The sequence below is a fragment of the Alligator mississippiensis genome, chromosome 1 (genome assembly GCF_030867095.1).
Source record: "Alligator mississippiensis isolate rAllMis1 chromosome 1, rAllMis1, whole genome shotgun sequence".
Lineage (NCBI taxonomy): Eukaryota > Metazoa > Chordata > Crocodylia > Alligatoridae > Alligator > Alligator mississippiensis.
The window spans coordinates 440,692,881-440,706,843 of record NC_081824.1 but is presented as its reverse complement, the minus strand read 5'-3'; the positions used below and the strand labels follow the sequence as shown (position 1 = coordinate 440,706,843).

Genomic DNA, 13,963 nt, shown 5'->3' with positions numbered 1-13,963 from the left:
GAATGTTTTTGCCAATGGTTGGGCTATAACACCTGCCAGCTCCTTAAGTACTCTGGGGTGTAATCTATCGGGACCAGCTGACTTGAAGGTGTTCAGCCTCACAAGGTGTTCCTTTACAAGGTCTATACCAATGCTGGGGATAAATTCACCTTCACCCTGGCTGTCCCACATGATGCTAGGCACAGCAGTCCCTTTGGGTTGATGAAAAACCAACGTGAAGTACCCTTTAAGCAGGTTAATTTTTTCCTGGGTGTCAGTTATCAGTTGTCCCATTTGGTTTAGCAGTGGTCCAATGTTACCCTTGCTTTTCTTACGACTCCCCACACATCTGAAAAAGACTTTTTATTGTTCTTGATATGTGTAGCCAGATGGAGTTCAATTGCAGCCTTGGCTTTCCTGGTTCACAACCTACAGGTATACAGTCCAGAATTACTCCTCCTTGGTGGTGATTCCAGTCTTCCATTCTTTATAAGCCTCTCTTTTTAGGCGTAGGAGGTCCACGAGTTCCCTGCTGAGCCAAGGGGGTTGCTGTACCCTTTTGCTACCCTTCCTCCAAGATGAGATGGACATCCCTTGTGCTATCAGGATCGTTCCCTTGAGGAGCAACCACTTCTCTTGGATTCCTCTTCCTGATGAGTCATGGCCCCTTAGGGCCCCAACAACAAGCCTCCTGCGCTTATCAAAATCAGCTTTCCTAAAGTCAAGCACTTCTGCATTGCTGACTGACTTGCCAGCTTTGCAATGAATAGTAAAAGTGATCAGCTAGTAGTCACTATCACCCAGCTTTCCTTCGATTCTTAGGTTGCTGACTAGATCATCTTCTTTGGCCAGCACCAGGTCCAGCAATGCTTTACCTCTTGTTGGCCCATAGACTTCTTGAGTCAGGTAGAGCTCATCCACACACATGAGGAAACTTTGCAACCATTCGGATTTGCCTGAATGCTCTTCCCCTGAGATGTCCAGGTAGTTGAAGTCTCCCATGACAACCATGCACTGAAAACGTGCAGCCTCAGCCAGTTCCTTGGCGAATTCCTGGTCTAGCTCTTGTCCCTGGTTAGGAAGTCTGTAGTAGACTCCTATCATTGTGTCCCTTGTGGCACATTCCCCATGTCATCCTCCCTAGGTGCCAATGTCAGCTTGCAGGGACATATAGCTTTCCTTGACATAGAGAGCTACACCCCCACCCCTTTTATCCACACGATCTGTAGGGCTAATATATTGCAGGTAAAGTACAACACTCACAGTGGAGTTTTAGAGTCCAAGAGCATAGATTTGTGCAGGAAATATTTTAGGATAGTTTACTTTCTGTTGTCATTAATTCACAGAGCTTAACTTCAGTTAAAATCGGAGAAACAAATCCATATTTCAAAGGTTACAAGGGCTGATTTGACTCCCCTTTATTAAAACTGCTTTTAAACTGTTAGAAATAGAATGGAATATAGACTATTTCTTGTGTTTTTTCCCTGATAGCACTTTAGCCTAAATGCTGTTTTACACTGATAAAGTTTCTTTTGCTTCTTCTCCTCTATATTCTTCTATATATTATATTTCTTTCTGTAGAAAACATGCAGTAGCTTATTCCAGTCTTTGAAAGCTAATATCAAACTTCCAAGCAAGAAGTCACGCCTGTTCAAAGATGGTTTTCTCCTTCTTGACATTGCTAATAAATGTTTACTTGGTTGTTGCCACTATATTTCCATTAATTTCATGCCAGGGCACCTGCAGTTTCATAAATGATGACATTTACAGGTATTTTTCTCTCATATTTTCAAAGAATATAAATCCAAAACAAGGAAGTTCATTCTGAAGAATGAACTAGACCTTGTTTTTTAAATCATGCTTCCTATTTTCACACATAACATTATAATAATTAGTTTCCTGTTATTTGGAGCTGCAGTCATAATACTGAGAACCCTCCATGCTTTGATTAAGACACATTATAATAATTATTGACATTTAAGGCACTAATATATATTTGAAAATGTTATACATTTCCCTGACAGATCAGTGGCCTGCAACTGGAAGGTTGCAGTTTTGATGGAAATCGGCTTTCAGAAAATCAGCATGACTCTCCCAGCGTGTCATCAGTGCTTCCTTGTTACATGGCCTGGATTGCGCAGGTACTATATTATTAAAGTCCCTAAACTTTTAGCCGAATAATTAGCCATTTTCCTTCTGTAATAACTTTCCAGAGTGTGCCTCTTCTTCTTTAATAATCATCAAATCATCATCTGGTTTTAATTTTAAAAAAGCTTTCTTTTTGTGTAGTACAAATAATTCATTGATATTTTGTCAATTTCTGAACATTATAGTGCAGGTTTAGAGAGCGACAGTATAAACAAAAAAGGTATTGTAAACCAAACTAATTATTTTTCTTTTCTCTGTTCTAAAGACATGAACTTCATATTTAATAAAACTTTTAAAAGTATTTGGGAATTCTTGGTTAAAGAAAATGTGAAGTCTGAACACCATGTGATGTAAAATCTGACACAAAGAACTTCTGTTTACACCTAATAAAATCAAATTCTAACATTTCTTGAAGTGCTTAAGATTAAAGCAAAACAAGTAATCCAAACAGGACAAATTGTAGCTCATTTCTTTTTACAGTAATAATTACATCAATAATCTTTGTTAGATACAGGAATCAGAAGCAGCAAAATAATATACTTTACATAGTAAATTTCTTGTAAGTATGGGGTTGTATTACAGCATGGGTGTCAAATATACAGCCCATATAACCATTGCATCCAGTCCACCAGTAGTCTGGTGGGCTACCAAAAGTGCACACCCTTGGCTCCACACTGCTGCATACCCCTGGCACTGTAAACAGGCCAGGGATCCACAGCACCAGGCAGCCACATGGAGCCAGGCTTGGGTGGCAGTGCAGAACACTGGCCAGTTGGCAGTGCCAGGGGCATGTAGTAGCACAAAACTCTGGCTAGGCAGTGGCAGAAAGCTGAGGGTGTACAGCTGCGTGGAACCATATTCAGGCAGCAGCATAGAGCCAGATAACTGCCACTCATAGCCTGGTCCATGTCCCACTGCTGCATGCCCCTTGCCTCCAGCTCCTCATTGCTGCACAAATGTGGCTCTGTGCAGTTGTACGCCTTTGGCTCCATGCTGTTGTTTGGCCAGAGCTCTGCACCATGGCATGCCCCTGGGTCCTTGCTGCCCAAACATGGCTCCCTGCAACCACAGCCTCCCCCGCTCCTCCCCGGATGTACAATGTGGCCCAATCCCAGGCCTGGGAGGGGTCCTTGAGGTCGATCTAGCCTGGGACCTGAAATAAGTTTGACACTTCTATCTTAGTGTTATGCTTAACAGAACTATCAAAGTTTATATTTATATAGCACATTCCTCCTTCTTATAGAACTCTTGCTTTCTCCGTGTGTGTGTGTGTGTGTGTGTGTGTCTGTACACAGGTATATACACACACACACAAAAGCAAGAGTTATATAAGAGGGAGGAATGTGGTTTCCCTACTTTTTTCCCTCTTTTACACTAAACACAGCTAGATACATTATTGCCCATTGCTTTCCGTTACCTTATCACTCATTTTGCAAACAAGATCCCATACAGCAGACATGATCGGCAAGCAGAGGACTGCTATGTGGCAGCTTAGTGAATTCTGCATTATTGGAACAGTTGCCTGGCTGCCATTGTTTAATAAGTTTAATAATCAGGAATGTGTTGAGAACCATATATTTACACTTCATCATTCAGTTTTAATTGATTTTAGCCTGTTGTTATCAAGAGGTAACAACACTTGTAGCTGCATATCTGGAAGCAGACTTTAAGCAAGGAGCTTTGCTGCTGAGACACATTAGCTGCAACTGTACTAGACATTTTTCTTAAAACTTCCCATTGTGCTTCACTAGTGGTATTAATGGGGGCCTGAGGTAGCACAGGTACTAAGGTGGAGAGCCCAGAGGTTGCAAGTTCCAGGCCATAGCAGAAGTTTTCTTGGCATTGTCCATCAAATTCTAACAAATCTGTGAATTTTGTTAATAACCTTGTTGGGGGGCAGGCGGGGGGGGGGGGGGGAAGTGATTTCATAGATTTCATAGACATTAGGGCTGGAAGGGACCTCGGAAGATCAGGGAGTCCAGTCCCCTGCCCAAAGGGCAGGAAGTCAGCTGGGGTCATAGGATCCCAGCAAGATAAGCATCCAGTTTGCTCTTGAAGGTGTTCAATGTAGGCGCTTGAACCACCTCCAGTGGCAGGCTGTTCCAGACCTTGGGGGCTCGGACAGTAAAGAAATTCTTCCTTATGTCCAGCCTGAAACGGTCTTGTAGTAGTTTATGACCGTTCGACCTAATCATCATCCCTAGGGGCGCTCTGGTGAACAAACGTTCGCCCAGATACTGGTGGTCACCCCTGATAAACTTGTAGGTGGCCATCAGATCACCCCTGAGCCTGTGCTTTTCCAGGTTAAAGAGCCCCAGGGCTCTCAGCCTGTCATCGTAGGGTCTGCTTCCCTGACCTCTGATCATGCGTGTGGCTCTACTCTGGACTCTCTCAAGCTTCTCCACATCCTTTTTGAATTGTGGAGCCCAAAACTGGACGCAGTACTCCAGTTGTGGCCTCACCAAGGCCGAGTACAAGAGGAGAATGACGTCCCGGGATTCGCTTGAGAAGCATCTATGGATGCAAGCCAGTGTTTTGGTCGCTTTACTAGCCGCAGCATCGCATTGCAGGCTCATGTTCATCTTGTGGTCAATGATGACCCCCAAGTCTCTTTCTTCCATAGTGCTAGCCAACATAGCACTGCCGAGCCTATAAGGATGCTGCGGGTTTTTCTTCCCAAGGTGGAGAACCTTGCATTTATCGGCGTTGAACACCATCAGATTCTCATCCGCCCACTTGCTGAGCCTGTCCAGGTCAGCCTGGATCACCCACCTGTCTTCTGGTGTGGGTGCTTTGCCCCAAAGTCTGGTGTCATCGGCAAACTTGGCCAGTCCGCTTCTGACTCCAGTGTCCACATCATTAATGAAGATGTTGAACAGTAAGGGTCCAAGGACAGAGTCTTGGGGGACCTCACTGGTCACAGGACACCATGATGAGTGACTTCCGTCAATTACTACCCTCTGGGTCTGACCACGGAGCCAGTTTTCCAGCCAGTGGATCGTGGTGGACCCAAGGCGACAATTGGCCAGTTTCACCAAGAGGTGATCATGGGATACCAGATTGAAGGCTTTTTTGAAGTCAAGATATATGACCTCAATCTCTTCTCCCTTGTCCAGGTGATATGTCACCTGGTCGTAGAAGGAAATGAGATTGGTCAAGCAAGACCTACCCGCAACAAACCCGTTCTGGCTATCCCTTAAGATGTTGGCGTCGGCCAGTCCATTAAGGATGGCCTCTTTAATAAACTTTTCTAAGATCTTCCCCGGGATAGAAGTCAGGCTAATGGGCCTATAGTTAGCCGCAACATTGGCCTTCTTCCAGTCTTTGGGCACTACACCAGAGCACCAAGGGTTTTCAAAGATCCATTCTAGATGCTGGGCTATGATGCTCGCCAGCTCCTTAAGTACCCTGGGGTGAAGATTGTCAGGGCCAGCTGACTTGAAGGTATCCAGCTTCTCAAGATGTTCCTTCACGAAGTCAGCATTAATGGAGGGCAGGGGATCACCCTCACCCGGACTTCCCTGTCCCATAGTGTTCCTGGGCGTCCCATGGGACTGATGAAAGACCGACGCAAAGTACCTGTTCAATAGGTTGGCTTTTTCCTGGGCGTCAGTTGTCGGTTGCCCCATCTGGTTCAGCAGGGGTCCAGTGTTGCCCCTGCTTTTCCTCCGGCTCCCCACATATCTGAAAAAGGACTTTTTATTGTCCTTGATGCTCAAAGCTAGTTGGAGTTCAGTTGCAGCCTTGGCTTTCCTGGTATGCTCCCTACAGGACCGGACCAGTGCAGAATAATCCTCCTTGGAGGTGACTCCCATCCTCTATCCTTTGTAGGCCTTTCTTATTAGCCTCAGGAGGTCTGCTAGGTCCCTGGAGAGCCAGGGGGGCTGCTGTGCCCTCTTGCTGCCTTTCCTCTGAGATGGAATAGACTTAGTTTGTGCATTGAAGATCGCTCCCTTGAGGAGCAACCACTCTTCTTGAACTCCCCTCTCCCTGTGGTCATGGTCCCTTAGGGCCTCACTGACAAGCCTCCTGAGCTTGTCAAAGTCGGCTTTCCTGAAGTCAAGAACTTCCGTGTTCCTGACTGACTTGCCAGCTTTTCGGCGGATGGTGAAGGTGATCAGCTCGTGGTCGCTGTCACCCAGCTTCCCATCGATCACTAGGTCACCGACTAGGTCATCCCCAGTAGCCAGTACCAGGTTGAGCAGCGCTTTGCCTCTCATTGGCCCATAGACTTCTTGAGTCAGGTAGAGGTCATCCACACACGAGAGGAAGCTCTGTGACCGCTCAGATTTTGCTGAGCGATCCTCCCACAAGATGTCTGGGTAATTGAAGTCACCCATGACAACCATGGTCCTGGAGCATGCGGCCTCAGCCAGTTCCCGGGCAAACTCCTGGTCAAGCTCAGGACTTTGGGTGGGAGGTCTGTAGTAGACTCCCACCATTGTGTCCCCTGTTCCGTGTTCCCCATGGATTTTAACCCAGAGGGTCTCCAGTCGTCCACCCTGGTCGCCAATATCGGCTTGCAGGGACATGTAGCTTTCCTTAACATAGAGAGCTACACCCCCACCCCTTTTATCTACACGATCCCTCCTGTACAGGGTATAGCCATCTATACCCATGGTGCAGTCATGGGTGGAGTCCCACCAGGTCTCCGTTATCCCTATGACATCATAATTATTTTCATTGAGCAGGAGGATGAGCTCCTCCTGCTTATTCCCCAAGTTCCTGGCATTTGTGTACAGTGATATTAATAGCAAAAGCAGTAATATAGGCTGATTGCCAAGTTAAGACCTAGCCTGAGAACACAGTAGTTGAAATACTATCACATCTACAGTAGAGCTTTCACCATTACTATCATTGATGAAATGTTGACAGTTGAATGGTTATAAAAATAGGTTACTGTATACATGATTATTGAAACAGGAAAACATTGAATCTTATGGTGATGTTTCAGTGCAGCTAAGTATGTATCTTACATACTTAACATTAAGGATGTAAGTCCATCCATATTCAGCAGATTACTTAAGAACATGCTTATCTTTAACATGTTTAAGTGTTTAGCTGAATCTCAACCTGCATTCTGTGTAGAGATAACATCCAGTTGTTATAGGCAATAGATTTGCCTAGAGACATATGCTGATGAGACCATTCTGTAACCATTGGATTTAGCTCCTCAGTGTGCCTAGCTTTGCAGCTGGGTAGCAACTGAAAATGACTACATAGGCTGAAATAATAATGAAACACAAACCAACAATGTAAACCTTAAGGGATGCCTGGATCCTTTTCTGCAATAATACTATAGAAAATACCTGATTGATAACAAGTATGAATCTTTTATTTTCTATATAGTTCTCAGACTGTGCACTTAACTGAAATTTCTAAGCACTTCACAGTAGTACATTAAGCAAAGTGACACATTCTCTCAGGTGGTCTCAGACAGGCTGTTATGTTGCCGTAATCATGGATCTTTAAGTTGGTGCCTAGGACTTGACCATCCCATGTTATACTATCAACTTCGGGTGTATTACACTGTTGGGAATCTAAAGGAACATATTGCAATTGATACCCTACTGTCCAGAGATGAAAGTCTCCTGACTTAGCCACTGTTCCTGGAGTTCATGTCTTCCCCAACTTTATACAAAAAAGAAAAGAAAGCAGCATAGACATAATGCTTCTGAGAGCAAGCAAGGGTTTTCTTTTTTTAGTTTTTTAACTATTGATATAAATTACATTAGCACAACTCTTATAGCAGACTAATTCAGCACATGGAGTTTCTATAGCTTGTTTTTCTGAGCAGGAAGTAATGTAGGGGAAGAACTATGGTACTATACAGATTGAATGCAAGAAACTGATGTTAATATAATATACAAAGGGAAGGATGTTTTGGAAATAAATTCAGCCATTTTGCACATCCTGTGCATTTTGCCACACAAAATGCTGCGTTCAAGTCAAAGTTGCGAAGTCCAATACTCAAAAATTAAGATCCTAATATAATCAAGGTTACTTGTGCAACTTAAACTTCGGTTCATGTTTATCCAGCATGCATAGTGCTTAATTATGTGATCAAATATTGTTTTTGTCATTGGATCCATGCCTCACTTAGTGAACAGGCGGAGAGCATTCACTGAATGTGTCTATTCAATACTTTTTATCAGCATCAATCAGTGTGAGGCTCCCTGTCTTATTTAATGCTTGGCATCCACTGAATTTTAATTTTCTTGTCGTCTTTTCACAACATAAGAAGTGCCACAGTAGGTCAGACCAAGGATCTGTCTAGCCCAGTATCCTGTCTCTGACTGTTCAGATGCTTTAGAGCAAGAATATAAGAAATAGTGCAGGTGCAGAGTGACTCAGTGTTTTCTGTCTCCTTCCAAGTACCAGCAGTTGTCAATCCTGAGTTTGAGTGTATATCCCTAACAATTGGGTTTAATAGACCCTAACGGACCTATTTCAACCTGTATAATCCTTTTTTGAACGCAGTTACATTACTGGCCTTCCCAATATCCTGTGACAATCATGAGTTGATTATATATTGTATAAAAAAAATACTTTTTGTTTGTTTTAAACCTGCCACCTGATCATTTCATTGGGTCTCTTCTTGTATGAGAAGAGACATGGTGAATAATAATTTTATATTCATTTTCCATAAGGTTCATGATTTTATAGACTTCAGGAAGAGGATAGACAATAAAGTGGCTGATCAGGCAGGAAGCAGAAAGCAGAACAGCGAAGTGGGCAGGAGCAATAGCCGCCAAGCAGGCAGGGGGCTTGGGGGAGGGAACAAAAAGCAGAGCAGCTGATCAGGCTGGGGCAGGTGTGGAGAACTGGAGTGGTACTCAGGAAGGTGTGGAGCTAATTTTTGGCATGTCTTAAAAATGTTGGCCCCCACTGTAGTACACAATCCTAATGTCCAACATAGTGTCTGTCTTGTGTTCCAAGAAAAAATAATTTTTAATAATAATTTTCAGATTAAAAGAAGTAACCCAAAATCCACATTTTCTCATGATCAAAGTGAAACACCACTATATATGTATGTATATATAAGTGGTGTTTCATTGTAATCACCGGAAAATGTGGATTTTGGGTTACTTTTTTAAATCCAAAAATTGGGGAAGAGTGATTATCAGAGAAAACCAGGATCCCTGGTGTTCACATTATTAAAGACTATGTAATGCATCAACAATAGAAGTTAAATTAATGTTGAATCATTTAAACTGCTGAACAGCAGAGTGGTATAGTTATTAGGAAAGTTAAGACAGCTGTGGAGTGAAGTCTTAGGCCAATAAACACAGTTTTCATGTGTCATATCTGCAATTTTCTATATTCAAGTTCTTGTAACACGTACTACACTGTGGTAGCTTCCCAATGCATACCATCATTCAGTTTATGTGCCACTTCTTTACTATTCTAATGAGTCATATTTTCTGTCTTCCTTCATTATGCAGTTGCTATGATACTTGAGCCTGAGCAGCAAGGCATGCTGGTAGACTTCTCAAAATAAGGAGCTATTGCCTATGAATGGCAAACATCTCCAAATTGGTTCAGAGACCTTATTTTGAGAGTGTCTTTGTTGAGATTGCAGCTTCCCGAGTTGGCAGAGCTTGGGAACACAGCAGAGGTGACCCAGCTAGTCTCAGGAAGTGTAAAGGGAAGTTCATATCAAGCTTGTACAGTCACTGGCAGCCAGCCAAAGCACAGCATTAACATTTTCTTTAAAAGGAAGCCAGTCTTTTTCAGCCACTGAAAGCATCAGGAGCACAGCTAGATATTCTGCATGCAGTATGCCCTGTTAAGCAGATATGTAGTGATGGAAAACAGAAATGCATGGGACAAAAAAGACATTATTTACAAAAGAGGAAAGTTAGAGTGTTATGTTTATAACACAAACTTAGGAAGACTTAAAGTTCCAGCCTAATTAAAGTCAGTGGCAAAACTCACATTGACTTCAATAGTTTAAGGATTTCAACTGGTATTGAAAAGGTGGGTGGGGGGAGTTACAACAATAAAAGTACCATTACCAACGCCCTTCAAACATGGCTACATACTTGAGGCATAAGACAAAGGATACAAAACAGTCACTGTTTTCGTATGGCCTCCTTTCCTGTTTTGAGGTATTTATTTGTTTGCCAAAGAATTGCTAAACAATGGAGTGTCACTAACTCATGCATAGTTGATTTGTGCTATAAAAATCTTGGATTTTGTTCCAGGTCCCTATACAGACAAGTTATAGACAAGTTACATGTTTTATTATTTGGTTCACTATGTTCTTTGGCATTTCTCTGTGAACATAAAATGAGATTTTAACTGCTGTAGGGAGTATAATTCTATTACTGCATAGTCCTAGAATAGTATCAAATATTGAATTCAGTTAAACCAATCAGTAATGCCATTGTTTAAATGCTGGAATAACTGCTGCAAAAAATCTAAGAGCTAGTTTGAGCTTCTATACTGAGTTTTATTGTTCTATACAGCTGTCAGTTACCTCGCAAGTGGCAGTGCCTAGGAGCAACTTGTGCCTCACAGTTCTTCTCAGTTCCTATATTGTTCTGGGAGTGCAGAGAGTATTTTGCTCTTCAGAGGACATGTTTTGCTGGTCAGGATGGAAAAAAAAAAGACAAAATCATAGCTCATACAATCTCCTACCGACATGTCCCTCCATAGCAATCATTTACAATACAATTGTAATCTATGTATTAAGTAACATTGCTAGTAACAGTCCAGATGTCCAAACCTGAGGCCTGAGTGTAATCCACAAAATTGCTATTTAGGTACCTACATGGAAAATAGCACAGCCAAACAACACTTGCTGCAAATCAAATCAAAATTACTGCAAGGATATTTGATTTTGTTTTGTCTGGTCTGGTCTGGTCTGGTCTGGTCTGGTCTGGTTTGGTTTGATTTGGTTTGGTTTTTTAAAGGTAGCATTGTATTGTATAAAGATTAATAAAGGCATCAGCCCAAGTAAATTTTAACTAATAGTCAATCATTTTAAATATGTTTGCAAATTTCACTTTGTTGTAACAAGTGTTTGCATTTTGCTTTTGATGTTTTCTATATTACATTGAAGATTACCTTTGATTTCAGTTTTCAGCTATGTTACGATGAAAAGGTAGGGAAGGGTGAGTACATTAATTATATACCAAGGACTAGAGCCTCTGTTCTGAGTGGTGCCTATCACCTTTGAGATCATCTAATGCTGAGTACCATGCCAGTCAGGCTTAGTACCATGCCAGACTTAGTACCATGCCAGTCAGTTGCAAAGGTTGGGCTAGCTCCCTGTGTATTAGAGGAACAGGAACAGCACTCATTGTTTAAAGTGCAGCATCCATGAAAAACAGCATCCATGAAACATGTTAAAAGAACTGGGAAGAGATGGCTACTGATCACCAGTGGGCATCTCAAAGTGAAGTGGAAGTTCATATCCTCCAGCACACTGCCATCTCCCCAAAATTACTGTCCTTTTTCAGTGGGCCAGTCATAGTCCTATTGAAGTTAATGAGGGCCTTCACTTCAGCCAGTACAAACCAAGCTCTTAGGCTGGAAACAGATGTTGCTTTTGTGACACCTTAAAAACACCCTGGGAACCCCCTTTGTGGGGACCAATGATAACATGTTTTTTGCTGATTAATCTGATCAGCTATGCTGGGATATTCGATACAGCTAATGTCTCAAAAACATCTTAGTCATCCCCTTACCTATTGTTTAACTCAGCACAGATGATTCCATATGTCAAAATATAGAAATGATAATTGTGTTATTTAAAACATGGCACCTTTGTCTTTCAATTTCTACCTACTGCAGGATAGAAAATAAAAATATTTGCAGTGATTCTAGTTAAAACGCATGCAATAATGACTTTGCAAAATAGTGGCTTAAGTGAGAGAATTGTGTTGGAAGCAGATTTTAAACATCTTTACATTGGAAAGTGTCAGAGAAGTGGTCATGGCAGCTGATGCTACCTGCTTTCAGTAGTTAATGCCATATCCTATCATTTTTTTTTTTATTCTCAAGTTTTGAAGCATAAATTGGCAGGGCATAGTTAGGAAAACTCATGTACTTGGAAGTCTAGAAAAACAGTTTTTTAAAAGAAAAAAAATCTGTTCTGTGGGGAAGCCTTCGCTTCCTTTTTTGTAGTCCTAGTCAATAGCAGAGTATTCTCCTGATACTTACCAGAGGTTGCAATAATCACATTAGAATTTACTGCCCTACTTTTGAATACCTTGTCATCAGAGTCTTCTTGTATCATTTTGTTATACCTACTGTCTATTTAAACGATAACTAAGGGTGCTTTATTGACAGGATGCATATGGTCCATATTCTCCAGAGGAATGCATATCCCTGCCAGTCTACACTAGTGCTGAAAGAGACCGGGTGATGACAAATATTGATGTCCCATGTGGACAAAACCAAGACCAATGGATCCAAAGTGGAGCTGCATTATTTTTAAAAAATCAGTAAGATATAACTGAATTTGTTATTTTAATTTGTTCTTGCAGCTAATAATCTCTTAAATATCTGAACTGTTTATTGTAAGATAGTCAGGTTTTACTATATACATATCATTAATTCTAAAACAATGCTACATAAATATTTGTGTTTTATATACCATAAAATTGTAAAATAAATGTATTTGAATTAGAATAAACTGCTGTTTTGAGGGCTAGCATAAGAATTAACCACAATGCTGCTGTACCAAACACACCAGAGGGCAATTTCTCAGATTCTGACATGATCTATTGCCTATTCTGATTTTTTTGCATTTTGTGTTTTGATTATTGCAAACCCATAGAGGTTAAATATAAATGCAAGTCAAAATGTTTCCTCTGATCTGTTTATTATATTTGTGTTCTGTCTGTACTATTATATTTTTTATAAGACCACACTAATTTAATAAAAGTAGTCAACAAGTCTTAATATTAATGGTAAGCAAGCAGTGTATTATTTTTACTTGACAAATTGAAACCATTTTTGCTGCTTTCTTTGTTAATGATCATTTAGCTTCTGATCACATTTTCTTTGATAAAATGTGTGATATTTCAGAGTTCTCATACATACTATGAGTTAAGTGGGGTCACTCTTTGCTGCAGTTACCACACAGAAATTGTGCATGTCAGGGGCAATAGAGTTATTTTGCTGTGGCTGTGGCTACACATGTGCTTTACTGCAGAATAAACTAATTAGCTATGGGGTAAAGTGTTACTGTCTATACATGTGATGGTATTAGGCCACAGTAAACTAACTAATGCCACCGTAAGACAGTACTGTCAGGGACAGTATTTTATGGCAGAGTAATTAACTGTGATTAAACGCATGTGTAAATGCTGACCACAGGTCAGCCCAGCCAGGGAGCCAGACTGCTGCCTAGCCACATGGCTCTGCAATTTCAGCACCCTTCTGCCCTAGCCAGCTCCTCTGCCACCTGACACTACCACCCAGATCCCAGGACAGAGCAGGAGAGGACTCGCCCTGACATAAACTGCTCCACCCTGGCTCAAATTCATAGGAGAGCACTGGTGACAGACAGCGAGTGCTTCAGCTGGTAGAGGGGCACGAAGAGCGCTTGTGCCCCCCCCCCTCCCAAATTGGCTCTGGCAGCAGCACGTCGGCGGTGGAAGTGCCAGAGGTGGAAGTGGTCACCATCTGGCCACTGCCCCCCCCCAGTCATGCCCCACTGGGCCCCCCCCAAATTGTTGCTGTCCTAGGAGCATGTGTAGATGCTGCACCCAGGAGTAGTTTACTCTGACTCAAATGCTTCCAGAGTTTATTTCTTCAAATTAAGTGCACATGTAGACACACCCTTTAACTCATTAAAACCAATAGAGATAAAAAAAAAAAA

General features: G+C 41.9%; 1 protein-coding gene across 1 annotated transcript in view; it reads left to right on the top strand.

Moving 5' to 3' along the window:
- Positions 1–13,047, top strand: part of DYNC2H1 (dynein cytoplasmic 2 heavy chain 1) — a 430,672-nt gene extending 417,625 nt beyond the window's left edge. Inside the window, exons 88-89 of the mRNA XM_006271584.4 lie at positions 2,004–2,120; positions 12,427–13,047. Coding sequence (XP_006271646.1) covers positions 2,004–2,120; positions 12,427–12,585 — 276 coding nt within the window. The 3' untranslated portion in view covers positions 12,586–13,047. The remainder of the gene's footprint in view (positions 1–2,003; positions 2,121–12,426) is intronic.
- The last annotated feature ends 916 nt before the right edge of the window (positions 13,048–13,963 follow it).